The sequence below is a fragment of the Megalops cyprinoides genome, chromosome 2 (genome assembly GCF_013368585.1).
Source record: "Megalops cyprinoides isolate fMegCyp1 chromosome 2, fMegCyp1.pri, whole genome shotgun sequence".
In the NCBI taxonomy this organism is placed as follows: Eukaryota; Metazoa; Chordata; class Actinopteri; order Elopiformes; family Megalopidae; genus Megalops; species Megalops cyprinoides.
In genome coordinates this window covers 17133986-17147551 of record NC_050584.1, presented here as the reverse complement: position 1 = coordinate 17147551, position 13566 = coordinate 17133986, and the positions used below count along the sequence as shown (strand labels likewise).

The 13566-nt window shown below is 47.5% G+C and overlaps 1 protein-coding gene across 2 annotated transcripts in view; it reads left to right on the top strand.

Annotated features, from left to right (window-relative positions):
• The window catches only part of sulf1 (sulfatase 1), a 46164-nt gene extending 33262 nt beyond the window's left edge, over positions 1 to 12902 (top strand). Inside the window, exons 11-20 of one of the 2 annotated variants that reach the window (XM_036521071.1) lie at positions 1473 to 1683; positions 2569 to 2830; positions 2989 to 3085; positions 3201 to 3295; positions 4724 to 4801; positions 5760 to 5932; positions 6527 to 6669; positions 6790 to 6913; positions 9198 to 9231; positions 12792 to 12902. In XM_036521071.1, coding sequence (XP_036376964.1) covers positions 1473 to 1683; positions 2569 to 2830; positions 2989 to 3085; positions 3201 to 3295; positions 4724 to 4801; positions 5760 to 5932; positions 6527 to 6669; positions 6790 to 6913; positions 9198 to 9231; positions 12792 to 12825 — 1251 coding nt within the window. In that variant the 3' untranslated portion in view covers positions 12826 to 12902. The remainder of the gene's footprint in view (positions 1 to 1472; positions 1684 to 2568; positions 2831 to 2988; positions 3086 to 3200; positions 3296 to 4723; positions 4802 to 5759; positions 5933 to 6526; positions 6670 to 6789; positions 6914 to 9197; positions 9232 to 12791) is intronic. The other variant, XM_036521073.1, reaches the window with a different exon arrangement.
• The last annotated feature ends 664 nt before the right edge of the window (positions 12903 to 13566 follow it).

Genomic DNA, 13566 nt, shown 5'->3' with positions numbered 1-13566 from the left:
CAAAAGACATAAAAACATCAACTTTTTATATTTATAGCCAGGATAATCTCAAGGCTTTTCCCCGTAATGTCCGATATGGCATCTTCAAATTTTAGCCCAGTTCTGTGTAGCCCTGTATTCCCTACTAATATACACCACGTGTAATGTGCAGTTAAGAGGTTCTTGGCTCTTCCCCTCAATAATGAAAACCACAACGGATAAAGATATGTGTTCTTAATATGCTCTTGTTTTCATGTTACGATCTGTTTCGGAGGATGAGGCAGCTTTATTTACATTTATTCATTTGGCAGACGCTTTTGTCCAAAGCGACTTACATAGGTTACAGTTCTTTACCATGTTATCCATTTATACAGCTGGATATTTACTGAGGCAATTGTGGGTTAAGTACCTTGCCCAAAGGTACAGCAGCAGTGTCCCAGCGGGGATCGAACCGGCAACCTTTCGGCTACGAGTCCTGCTCCTTAACCACTATGCTACACTGCCACCCTTTATGCGAGGGCAATCTCAACCTCGGGTCTGACTGCAGTGTTTCATTGCTCACTAATATTTGGTATCATTGGCATAAAGTGAATGGAAGCTGTGTGTGGGTCAAGCTGGCAGAGAGCAGCGGCTGTTCCCGCCTGCGATTCCCAGAGCGAGTCCCGGCGCGTGCCGGCTCGCTCTCCCCTGTCCGCACGTCCCGCAGCCTCCCGGGGCCGACCTCGCCAGCCGGTGGGAACATGGTGGAAACGCCCGCTAAGGGCCAAGCAAAGGGAGGAGCGTCGGGCAGCTTTGCTCGGGTGGGCCGGCCACGCTGACTTGCTCGTCCGTGGCTGAGCAAACGGAGGCCACCGAAAGCCACGCTTTCCACGTCACCGGGCGCCCGCGGGACGGTGGGCGGCTCCGTGCCGTGCGAACAGGCTCCCCCCGCTGCCGGTCGCTGTCTGCGTCTGTCTCCCGGCCCGTGCGCAGATATAACATTACAGTCAGACACATAAGCTGCCTGTCAGCATGGGAGCGCTTCACAGGAAATTCGATCAGCGCGCCGTGGCCATTGTTTGGATACGGTTTCCCACAGTTGTGAGCAAACGTCTGAAATGCGGTCGGCGAAAGCCACCCTCTGTCTTCCAAACGACTCTCCAAATGAGGGGATTGATGCAGCATCGATTTTTGTTTGCCTTTTGTAGCGGCTTTAGCGTTTTGACGGGTTTTCTTTTATGTTTTTGGTAGACAGGAGCTGGTTGCTATTTACATCAAGTAGGTTATTTTCTCAGCCCTGGAAGCAACAGGTCCTCTCAGCTCTCTTGATGTGCCTGCAGCTGTCTGTGACAAAAGACCGCAAGACGTCTCAAACAATATCCTGGGGGATAGTTCGGGGAAATGCCAGTGACTCTCACGCTAACTTGATTGGCAAGAGTGGCACTTTGTGTGGGCCGCTAAGTGCTGTAACTGTGATGTCAGCGTTGCTCATCTGAGCGTTTTAACCCTGGCAGAAATGGCACTGCGTGGAGGAGATCACCGGCAAGTGGCGCATCCAGAAGTGCAAGGGGGGCGTGAAGGAGGGCACGAGGAAGAAGACGAGAAGCCTGCGCTCCCGGAGCTACGACAGCCGGGAGAAGGGCTGTGACTGCGGGGACAGCCAGCACAGGGCCAGCAGAGGGGACCGGCGAGGCCACAGACACCTCCCCCAGTCACCCACCCAGCGTGAGTGGCCTCAGGCCCGGGGGCCGCGGGTTCGAGCCTCGGGGCGTGGGTAGAGAGCTTGTTATTTGGAGGCATTGAGCGCGCCTTGTTAAAGCGGCTTGTCCCTGGCTTCTGGGACGGCGGCTGTTTTTCCTCTCTTTCCAGAAACATGCTGTGGATTTTCCGCCACGTAAAACAACATTAGTCACTGTTTTTGCGAAAGTGTGACCCGTGATTTATAAAGTGGTCAGGAGTGAGCTTTTCAGAGAGAATGATGCATTGCGCATCCGGATAGAAACAGAAGGGTCTGGGAATGGTTTACGCAGAGTAGGCTCTGGCACATATAATTTACTTTGGCTAGTGACGGTAAACTCTGGTTCTCCTAATACAAGTATACACCTCGCATGGACACAGTCAAACACATGTTGACTTGTTCTAAAGTCAGACTTTAATTTGGTAGAATTCAGTGTTCACCCTGTTCTAGTAATGTATGCTTGGTACCCAATAAAATGTCTTTAAATTCATTTTTAATGGAATTAAAAAGTCCTCAGTTAGGAGGAAAGATGAATTACTACACTGAAGAATATCTATGAATGTAAAGATCAAACTTAACAAGTGACACCTATGTTGTTCACAACCTCATTGACTTAAATGACTAAAATGTTGAATTAATAACTGTAAGGTTGACTCAAATGATCTGAAAACAAGGTGAATTTATTTCTGGTATGTAGTCCATATGGTGCAGCAATAGTACTGCAGTATGGAATGTGAGAGCGACATCTTGTGGCGTAAATATAAATTACATCTTCGTGTCATGACTTACAATCTGATAATTTTTCAAATTTTATGTAACTTCTATTTCCAGAGAGCATGAGATTGTTAGTAACATCCTCTCCTGTGTCTTAGGTTACAGGCCCCGGTTTGTGCACACCCGGGCGTCCCGGTCGTTGTCGGTGGAGTTCGAGGGGCAGATCTATGACATCGACCTGCAGGAAGGGGAGGACTCTGCGCTCCGCCCACGGAACATCAGCAAGCGGCACTACGAGCAGGAGGAGGAGGATGGCGAGGAGACGGACTTCCTCCTGGAGTCAGACGACGCCTCCGAGGAGATGCTGGCTGACGACACCAACGCAGTGGGCTACCCCAACTCGGTCAAAGTCACGCACAAGTAAGCGCCGCCCACTGTGTCCACCACCGATGAACACGCCGGTCTGCATCTGACATGCTTTGGTCCAGGGGCCCATATTCTAAAGAATAGTGTCCCTTAGTTTTGTGTTTTGTGTGAGCACCGTTAGTCTCACCCAGTCCACACCTCTGCTTTGCCAGGTGCTACATCCTGATGAACGACACCGTACACTGCGAGAGGGAGATCTATCAGTCCTCCCGGGCCTGGAAGGACCACAAGAGCTACGTGGACCAGGAGGTGAGCGCGCGCCCCGTCACTCACATCATGCCCGTCACGCCTGTCACTCATGTCACGCCCGTCAGCCGCACAGTGTCACAGCAACCCCTGACCTGTCCTGTGTACGCGCCCGCAGATCGAAGCGCTTCAGGACAAAATCAAGAACCTGAGGGAGGTACGGGGACACCTGAAGCGGAGGAGGCCCGACGAGTGCGACTGCGGAAAGAGGAGGTACGTTCCTCAGAGAGAGCCCTTCCTGTCCGCAGTTCTCCCCAGCTGCTCCCTGCTACAGCACCTATCCTCTGAATGACCTGCTGAAACGCTGCTCCTGTGCCATAGGTCTCACCAGACACTCCACCAGTCGCTTCACCATCAAACAACATACATCCCTCACTCTAAAACATGGTGCCACACAAAGTTAAAAAGTAATGCATATAAAGTGAAATGGTAGTATGTATTAGCTTTATTAGTATTTATCTTAGCTGCTCATTTTTGAAGTAGGTATAAATATGATTAACAGTAGTTGTGAAATAAAATGCTAAAAGTACACCATTGTTAACTGCGAAGGACCAGGTTTGCCGCCTGGGTTTTCTTGCTTCGGCTTTGCTCTTTAAGTTGACCTGGTGCTCTCTGGCTTCCAGCATGTCCGAAGCTGATCGATGTGCCGCCGGTAGAGACTGTTCCTCTTTCTCTGGCTCTGAGCAGAGGTCCTCCGTGGCCAATCCGATCGCGTCAGAACGCTTTAGAGAGTGGCCACGTCAAAGCGGCCTGATGTATAGCCAGCGCCGTGGCTCTGCCCTCAAGGACAGCTTTTCTCTGAAAGGACTCCGCTAGAGTGGGGGGCTTCTGGGAAGGCTGCCAGTGTGTTCTGCCCACAGTTACTGACAGTGGCTCGCAGCCCCGGGACTTTGGTTTATCAGAGTCAGACACTGCATCAGTTCTCAGCCTCAGTCTGCGCTCACACTGCCGCCTCAGAGCCTCACCAGGGAGGTCACTTCGCTACCAGAGCTTACTTTCTTTTCAGACCTTTGATCTTGTTGAGTCAGCGTACGCTCTGGTTAAACAACACCCACCAGCTGTACAGTCACAATTAGGGCATTTTATCTGATCTCGCCTGTGAGATAATGACCCTTTGCAGGAGGCAGGGCATTCGGAGGGAGCGGCAGGTGTGGTGGCAGTGCTGAGCAGGAGGAATTTCTCTTGGTTCCGAATGATTGGGCATGCTGGGAGCTTCGCTGCGATTGTGCTGGAGAAACAGATTTGTTCGTTGTTTGAAAAGTTGAACATGAAATGTGTTCTTGCTTTTCTTTGTCCAGTTGCTATCTTTATGCAGAGAATTACTGTTGCATCAAGGCCTGGTTACTATTTACTTGGAGAACATCTAAGAAGTCATTGATTTAGTTTGTGGCCATTTTGGTCTAGCTCTCTTTTAAGTAGTAGTTCTGTAGTTAGTTGGGGTATGATCTATGGCCATATCTGCTGATGTCTTACCCAGAATTCAAATGTTACCATCATATGTGATGTATCGCCGGTGTGTTGCAGTGATCTGCTTGCATTATTTCTCTCTGAAGATGGATCTTTTAGACGCAGGTGTGATACTGCGATCTCTGAGAAAGGAGGCATGAATTTGCTATTGTTTTTCTCTTTATTAAAAACCAGCTACTTTAGCAAAATGAAAGGGCAGAGAAACAAAGCTGAGAGGTTGAAGAACAAGAATGACCATCTGCACCCCTTTAAGTGAGTAGGAGCATTATCTGTGTGCACCGCCTTGTCTGTGTCTGTAGTGAGTCCACTAACACAGTGTGTTAACAGCGTAACCTTAGATAGCTGTGTGCCCTAATGTAGCTCTAATCAAATACCCCGAAGGACTGAGCCTTTTTCATTAATACTGAGTCTGCATTAAGTGAAGATTTACAAATTATTGTTGGGTATATTTGCCTATGCAGCATATGTGCAAGTTGAACATTGGGGTAACTGATTGTGCTGGAAGTGGCGGTTCTGCGTGTCGGAGTGTGCGTGACTCGGGACAGACAGACGGCCAGGACGGCTCGTGTGAGAAATCCCCCGGTGGTTCCGTGACTTTGCGGCGCCAGCTGGGATTCCGAAAGAGATTTTCTCCAGAAGCTGTCAGTGTGCGGCCGAGTGGCACCACGCCTGGAGGTGCCAAACAAGCGATTGGGGGGAGCAGGGGTGTCGAAGCCAGGCGCGCTCGGACGAGGAGCGATCTGGAAGTCATCTTCGGCGTTAGCATGGGAACCATCTGATGATGCAAAATGGAGACGAACAGTGGAAACCCCAATCCTTTAACACAGGGTGTGATGAGTGGACTCACATTGGGACTTTATAAAGCAAAAGATAGACCAGATGGACACATCAGGGGCTGATTAGGACTCAAATCGGACACAGCCTTAGGCTCCTTGTTGGTGCTGCAGAAGATGGGGACTGTGAAAGTTAAGGAATGGATAGAGCGGATGAATGTCTTGCGCTCTCTGATGCAAATTAAATTAACACTTCATTTTCACAAAAAATGTTTATGATAGTGTTTTCTCATTGTTTACTGACATAATAACCCAAACTGGTTCTGACTGTGATATTACATCAGAGACTCTTAACACTCATTACTAACGGACGCGGGCGGGCTTTAATGAGCTTCGCGAGCCTGTTTTTTGATTGGTCCTTTCCCTCTGTCCATCAGGGAGGCGGTGCAGGAAGTGGACGGGAAGGCGCAGCTCTTCAACGAGATCCGCAGGAAGAAGAAGGAGAGGAAGCTGAAGAAGAGGCAGAAGAAGGGGGACGATTGCAGCCTGCCCGGTCTGACCTGCTTCACGCACAACAATGACCACTGGCAGACTGCCCCCTTCTGGAACCGTATGTAGCATACTGCTCACATATGCACATTTTATAACACTGCTATTAACACACAGCAATTACTGCTCAGAGACTGCCCCCTACTGGAAGTGCGTACAATTGCACTCACACAATTATTAGGTAATACATAATTACTGCTGACAGGTTGCCCCCTACCTGACATGCCCATTATATAACATTGCTCAAACTCATACCTGTCAATACTGCACCCCTACTGGACCTGTGTGTAACAGTACTTCACACATGCACATTTTATAACTCTGCTCAAATTCACACCTGTTAATGCAATTACTGCTGACTGCACCCTACCAGGAACATACATAACACTGTTCAGTTGCACGCTTTCTGTCACACCTCACACTCACAGTCATTTGTGTTAACACGTCGCGTACATTCATGCTTGGTAGCACCCTGATCACACTCACGTACATGTTCTGCGGACTGATTTTCCCCCAATTAACACAAATGTAACAGAAGTAGAAGTAAAGAGTGTGTGCCACTACTGAAATACATGGCGGGAGAAGATGTGAAAGAACCTTGAGCCCTAAATGACTGTGTCAGTTACGTGCACTAACGCTCTCCCTCCCCTTTCAGTTGGAGGATTCTGTGCCTGCACCAGCTCCAACAACAACACGTACTGGTGTTTACGAACAATCAACGAGACCCACAATACCCTATTCTGTGAGTTCGCCACCGGCTTCCTGGAGTACTTCGACCTGAACAGCGACCCTTATCAGGTGAGAAGCCTTTTTCCCAGGCGGCCCCAGGTCGTCTCCGTTAACCTGAACTGAGATCAGTCAGCTGAGCCAGCAACGCACTCTGACTAACCCGGCTGTGGTTTGAACTGTTTTGCCCAGCTGACGAATGCAGTCTACTCAGTGGAGAGGGAGGTCCTGAATCAGCTGCATGCGCAGCTAATGGAGATGCGCAGCTGCCAGGGACACAGGCAGTGTAACCCCCGACCAAAGGGCCTGGACACAGGTAACATGCCCGAATACCCACGCCTCTCTCTCCGTCCTCCTCCTTCTCCTCCTCCTCCTCCTCAGCCGGGGCAGAAATGAACTGCAAGCCCCGGTAATCCTCCACTAATCCAGCCTTCATGTTCACGTGGGAAATGGATTTTCCTTCATATCCCTTTTTTCCTCCTTCTGGGAATGATTACTGAAAAGGGGTAGCACTTTACTCTGCAGCTCTGATACCACTTAATTTTTTGTGTAATTGTTACTTTGCTCTGTTTGTGTATGACCGTACACAATGTCTGGGGGAAGCTGAGGTAATTGGAGCTGACCACAGCACCACATTTCTATCAAGCTATTAACCCTTTATGCTGAGCTGTAAAGTAAACCGCAACCAAAAACAGAAAGGACCATCATGTACCAGCAGGGGAGGGCAGACGTGCCTGCGCTAGTCTCATTGACAGTCACGAAGCATGGTTGTTTCTGAAAGAGCTTTTTTTTCAAGGGCAGCTTCCAAAAAGTCTCATCTGGTGCAGCATGCTGCATGAGTTCAGCTTTTCATGAGTCAAGGGTAATTGTCGGGTCCCCTGTAACCTGGGTCACTGTTACCTGTACGGACCTGTTGCTTTCAGTTTTTGCACTAGGCCACTGTCTCCTGTTAACACCACACAGGTCCTCTCACATCCCCACAAGCCATTAATAGAAGTCATGTCTCTTGTATATTACACCAGCACTGTACTAATGCACCATATGTTGTGTGCTGTAAGGCATTACATTCTGTTAACTATTGCTGTCAAATAGCCTTATATGTAGTTTTAGCCTTTGATTGACTATTCGGCGTAAATAGAGATTGGTTAACAAAGGCAGCACTTTGTTCTGCGGAGGGCTCTCACTATATGAAATTATTCAAACATTGTGTTCTCTTGTACTCCATTCTGCTGTTGCTTTTCAATTGCAGCCATTTTCTACATGTGCTAATCCCCCTGTGTATGTTGGCAGGAAAAGCATAAATGAGTCATGTACAGTGCCGTTTTTTTAATGTTGGGTAAGCTGTCAAGAAAACAATTGTTCCTGTCACTTTCAAATGCCTGTATTGCATTGCACTGTAGGCCAATAGTTCTGCACAGAAATGACATCATCCGATCCACGGTCGTTAATATGAATGCCATGACGACATCAGCACTGTGGGAAAGTGGCACAGTCCTGTGTGAAGGGATCCATTTGCATTGTTTATATGCTGTGTTTAACATGCCAGGGCTCTGTATCCAACAGAAACATCTCACGAAATAGCAAAGCTGGGTTTGGCTCATGTTTCAGTCTGAAAAGCTGTCTGGGAGTGGTGTGAATTTGAACCAAGCCTCTACCAACACAACTGGTCGACTCTCTGCTCAAAGCTTTATCCGCAACAATACTGGGACAGTATTTGGAGATATTTACTTGATGATTTCGCTTTTTTCTAAATCATAGGACTGGGACCTACTATGGGCTTGAATGAAATGGGAAAACATGTAGAAAAGGGTTTGCCATATGAAGTCAGTAGATGACATAGGCTGCTTTCACATATGCCTCTCTGGAGCATTACAAAACTCTACAGTTTTGTGGGTGAGCACAGTCTGCGCTGTCCCACAGGTGGCGCTAGGGAGCCCTCCAAAGTAAACTGAAATTATAACAGGAAGTCAAGAAATTGGAATTCTGAGCAAGGGTTTAGCCTGACAGGCTAATGTTTGCTAGCAGACTGACACCCTGGCTAGCTAGATGCAGCAAAAAAGGGACTGTTTCCGTTAACCTAAAAGAAAATTTGTGTCAGCACTCTTGCGATGCACACAAACTAGAGTGCTCTCAAGAGCAGCCGTTATGAGCACACACTCCCATTTTTTGGGAGAGCAAGAGGTGGCACTATAGCATATGTGAAAGCACCTATCGACTTGGTGTGGGGGAAAAAAAGAGAATTAACATCCACTCTTTACGTCAGATCTTTAAAATTTTACTCACTTCACACGGAAATCATGTAGGCATACCGGTAATCCTTGTTGATTCTGCTTCAAAGGGGAAGTCAAGATGGAACTCACATCAACTGTACTGTACCACCCAGCCCAGTTCAACCCAACCCTCCTCTCTGTACTCCTCCCTCTCCCTCTCCATCCCTCTCTCTGTATGGAATTTAACTCAAGTGCATTTCTCTTTAGGAAAGAGCAGCTGTGCATGAGGAACTACAATGTGAATGTTTTATTCTTCATTTTTTTTAATTAATTATTTTTTCCCCACTGATTTAAGCATTAACATAAAATTGCTCTTATTTTCCTAATCAGGAAATAAAGATGGAGGAAGCTATGATCCACACAGGTATCCATACTTTTTTTGTGTCCTTCAGTGGCTTTTGAAATAACTGCATGAGCCAGCTCATTTCCACTAATATTTCACCACGCATCGAGCTAAATGTTTGGTTGCATGCTGGTTTGCTCTAACAATGATTTAACCTTCTGGTCCAGGCCTGGCCTGAATGTAAAAAGCAGCCGTTGCTGGCGTAGGAAAAAAACGTTTCTATCTGTCATCAGGAAGGCTGCCGGCATAAGGACACGGCTGGCTCCTGGGCTCAGTGCTCACATAGGACAAACGCAGTCGTTTATCTCCCCAGAGACACCTCGTTTGTTTCACGCACCATTTTGTTTTCCATGATTTCTTTTTTCCTTTTGGGAGTAAAAGCTGTAAAGATGCGGTGCATTTTCAGTTGGTTCCAGGGAAAATTTAACAGGCGTATTTTTGGGTCGCATTTGGAAGACACTTTATACCACACTTCATTTTCCTCAAAGGCTTGAGTGTTGTAATAGTCAGCCAATCAACAAGTGTAGAAGTGTAACGAGGCAGGCAACTCAGAATAATACCAGCCTGAGGTAAACTTACAGATGAACATAAAGATAAATTACATATATCAAAGTCATAGAAAAACATCAACAGAAAATATGAGAGGTTTCAACTGACTTTGATTGAACAGTATATTGTGATTTTGCCACTGCTGCAGGCTGCAGTGTAGCACTGAAATTTGAGTCAAATTTTACATTTTCTATAAAAAGGTGAAATGCCATGTATCAAAAGGGAAGGTGGAGTCCTCCCTTCATTCAGTCACATGCATGAAATGCACATTTCATTCCAGAGTCATTCAGTCATGTGATCATTGTGCTGATAAGGGACAGGAGCATGTTAACATTCCATGGCACCTCATTTTCCACACTGACCATTGTAAAGGCATCAACAAAATGACACGTCACTGGACCATGTTCAATAAATAATCATATCATTTTTCATATATCATATATAATATAATGTATTTTTCACACCAGCTGTGGTATTTCAGTAGCATGTTGTAACTGGTGTGAAAAGTACCAGGTATGTTACCCAGTAGTGCTGTAGTCATTACATGTTCATTCTGTTCATTAGTCTGATAGCAAAATTTGGCAAATAATATGGTTTAATCATGGACAGAGTGAAATAATCATGGAACCTCAGAACCTGTCTGCAATTTCTGGGCAGAGTACATCGAGAATATCATCTTACCCGTTTATTTGGTCATATCATTACAGATGGTGATGATGAGTTCAAAAAGGCACAGCGACAGGTTGTGTTGCAATGACTCACTCTTGGTTTCTGTCTCTGGCACCTGCTTACCAGGCAACAGCAGCATCGAATGTGGTCAAAGTTGAGGAGGCCCAGCCTTTCGTCCTTGTGAGTCTCTTGGCCAGTGGGAATCATCCTCTCGCTCTCTGTCCATGCAGTAATTCACTCTCATTTGTGTGTCTGGACACAGTGGTTCTGCATGATTGCCCACAGATTACCACTGTGGTAAATAATTGGGGCTCCATTCATTTCATTAGTTTCTCTAGCGCTACTTCATGATCTCTTTTGACATCATCAAAGCTAAATTGGTGAAGTCTTCCTTTGGAACACAGAATCCGAGAATTTTTTTAAGTAATGTAATGAGTTGGATTTCTGTGGTGCCTTCCGTCTTGTTCAAAGCATCCTAAATTGCATAGAATCAAAGTTTGGTAAGATTTCCCAGACAAGCATTTAATTGAATATCTTTCTTTCTTTTCACATCTTGTTTGTACCTATGTTCCTATTGTGGTGCTATATGAACCTTGAGCTTTTGTTGAGCTCTGCTTCACTGGAATTAGGTAACACAGAATAATGATGTGGGGATGCCACAGCGATACTCATTGGCTGAAAATGGTAGAGTGAGTGTGACATGGGGGCCATATTTTTCTTAGGCCGATGCCCTTTTGCAACTACTTCGTTAAATTCTGGCTTCTAGGCAGCTGCATTATTCTGTGTTTCCTCTGGAGTAGAAGCACACACATTGCCCACTGTAAATGGTAACCATCACATACACATTTCTGCTTCATGAAGACATTAGTACTATGTACTGTCTCTATCCCTCAGATACCACTAACATACACAGTCTTTGTGCTGTTATATTCGAGACAGCTCAGGACATTCTGCTTAAGATTTCAAGGTGGTGTTGTGCTGAGCAGATCGCTTCGGTGTGGTTGAGGGGCCCCTAAGGGAAGAGTGCGAGCGGCTTAATTCTATCACTCTGTGAAATAGCGAAGTGGGTGGTGCATGCAGTATTTAAAGGTCAATCGCTTTCCAATTTGTAAACATCAGACGGAGGGAAAGCTGGTTAGTTCATTTCCCAGTCCCGGAGAAGCAAAGTTCACTCCCGTGGCTCAGAATAAGCCCTGAGGTAATCTGCCTCCATGCCACTAGTGGCACTTACTTAAATGAACCTAAGTGAAATGTCTCAGGACTGTCTTCATTTGTGCTTCTGCAGCCATGCTTTCATGGCGTTAAATAAAAGCGATTGAATGTATCATGTTTAACACTTTCACTTTGGTGAGAACCGGTTGCCTTGATGTTCTTAATGGTAATATGCATTTAGTATGAGAAATGGCCGCCCATGGCCGAACATTTAAAACGGAAATGCAGTCTGGAATGGATAGCATGGATATAACTTTACTCCTCTGTGGACATCAGGACCATTCTAGAATCGTACAGCAGCACCTCATCGTGAACAGGAAATGCAGGGGAGCAGCAGTATGTTACAAGTGTCAGAATGTGGTTGCGTTGTTGAGCACTCTCCAGAGAACGTTTACAAGCTCTATGTTCTTTTATGTGTCCTGGCCTACTGTGGATTACATTCCTCTACTCTCTGTGAAGACTCCCTCATTCACAGCTGTCAGCCAGTGTACATGCACACAGATCCATTATGTGCACTTCTTTTAGGAGACCCCCTCCTATTCTGTCACCATCTTTCCTAAATGTTTCCCTTTTTTTGCAGATTTGCATCAAGTTTGCCTTTCACTTCATATCCATCTCCTCTCTCTTTCTTTTCTTTGGCACCATTTGATTCCAGTATTATCCCTGGACATTCAGTCAGATTCAAACCACTCTGAAAAACGTTGTGCTGATGTTATTGATTGGTTATCAGGACCTTGATGAAATGGCATACAGCATATAACACATAGAACAGCAGTCTTTGAAAATGTGCGTGCTAAATGTCTACAGCCATAGTGGTTATGTTGTGACCTCATATTTTTATTCCACGTTGGGTTTTTGGGGTGTGTGTACAGGAAATCTTTGTGTTTGCTCTGCTCATCGCCACAGAACAGACAGTAGAAGCTTGTGGGTTTGATACCTAACAAAGGGATGTGATGCAATGGTGTGTGGGACACTAATCAGGTCTTGATCCCACAATAGGGGTGGTGAGGGGTGGGGGTGTATGTGTGTATGTGTTTGGAAGGGAGCATGATTGCATGTTCTTTGATCCACTGCAGAAAATGCTGTGTTGTGTGTCCTCATGTCCCAGTCAGACCATGTAGTGATGTTCGTCCATTGCTCTCTCTCCCCAGCTCACAGCCAGTATGGGACGGAAGGAAGGGTTAAGCTGCCCAACTTCACAGAGGATGTCAACTGGCAAGGACTGGAGGACCTATACAGTGTGAACGAGAGCTTGTACGACAGCAGGCCCAACTACAGTCTCAGCCTGGACGACTGGACTAACTTTCAGAAGGATGTAGATAGTATGTTTGCACTGCTGAGCAATTTAAAAGAACTAAACCAAACAGACAAGCTTGATCCCTTGGCAGAGCTGGGCTCGGGAGCCGTGGGCCAGGAGGAGTCCAGCGGAGCAGGGCCCCCCGTCCAGGAGGCGTGGCCAGAGGCTACCCCGCCCCGCCCAGCCTCTGCAACTCCCAGCAGCCCCACCCCCACCCCTGACCCCACCCCCTCACCAGCTGAGAAAAAGCTTGAATCCCAAAATGACATCCCTGAGAGGCCCCCGGGTGCGGCTGGCCAGCAGAGGGGTCCCCCGCGGGACACGTGGGCCCGGCAGCTGGAGGAGGGGCTGGACGGGGACGGGCTCGCCTTCAGCGGGAACGGCTTCACCGAGCTGGAGACCCGCCATGACTTCCTGCTGCGCTCCTCCTCCTCCGGCCTGCAGGGCGACCTGCCTCCGCCTCGGGCGCGGGGCGAGGAAGAGGAGGAGGACATATTCCAGGCCCAGGGGTACCTCCCCCTCTCCTCGCAGACTGTGAGACCCACGACCCGGGCCGGGGAGGGCGGCCCAATTCAAACTGACGCCCCCCGGAGCGGGACCAGGGTACCGCCGGGGCCTCAGAGCCTCGA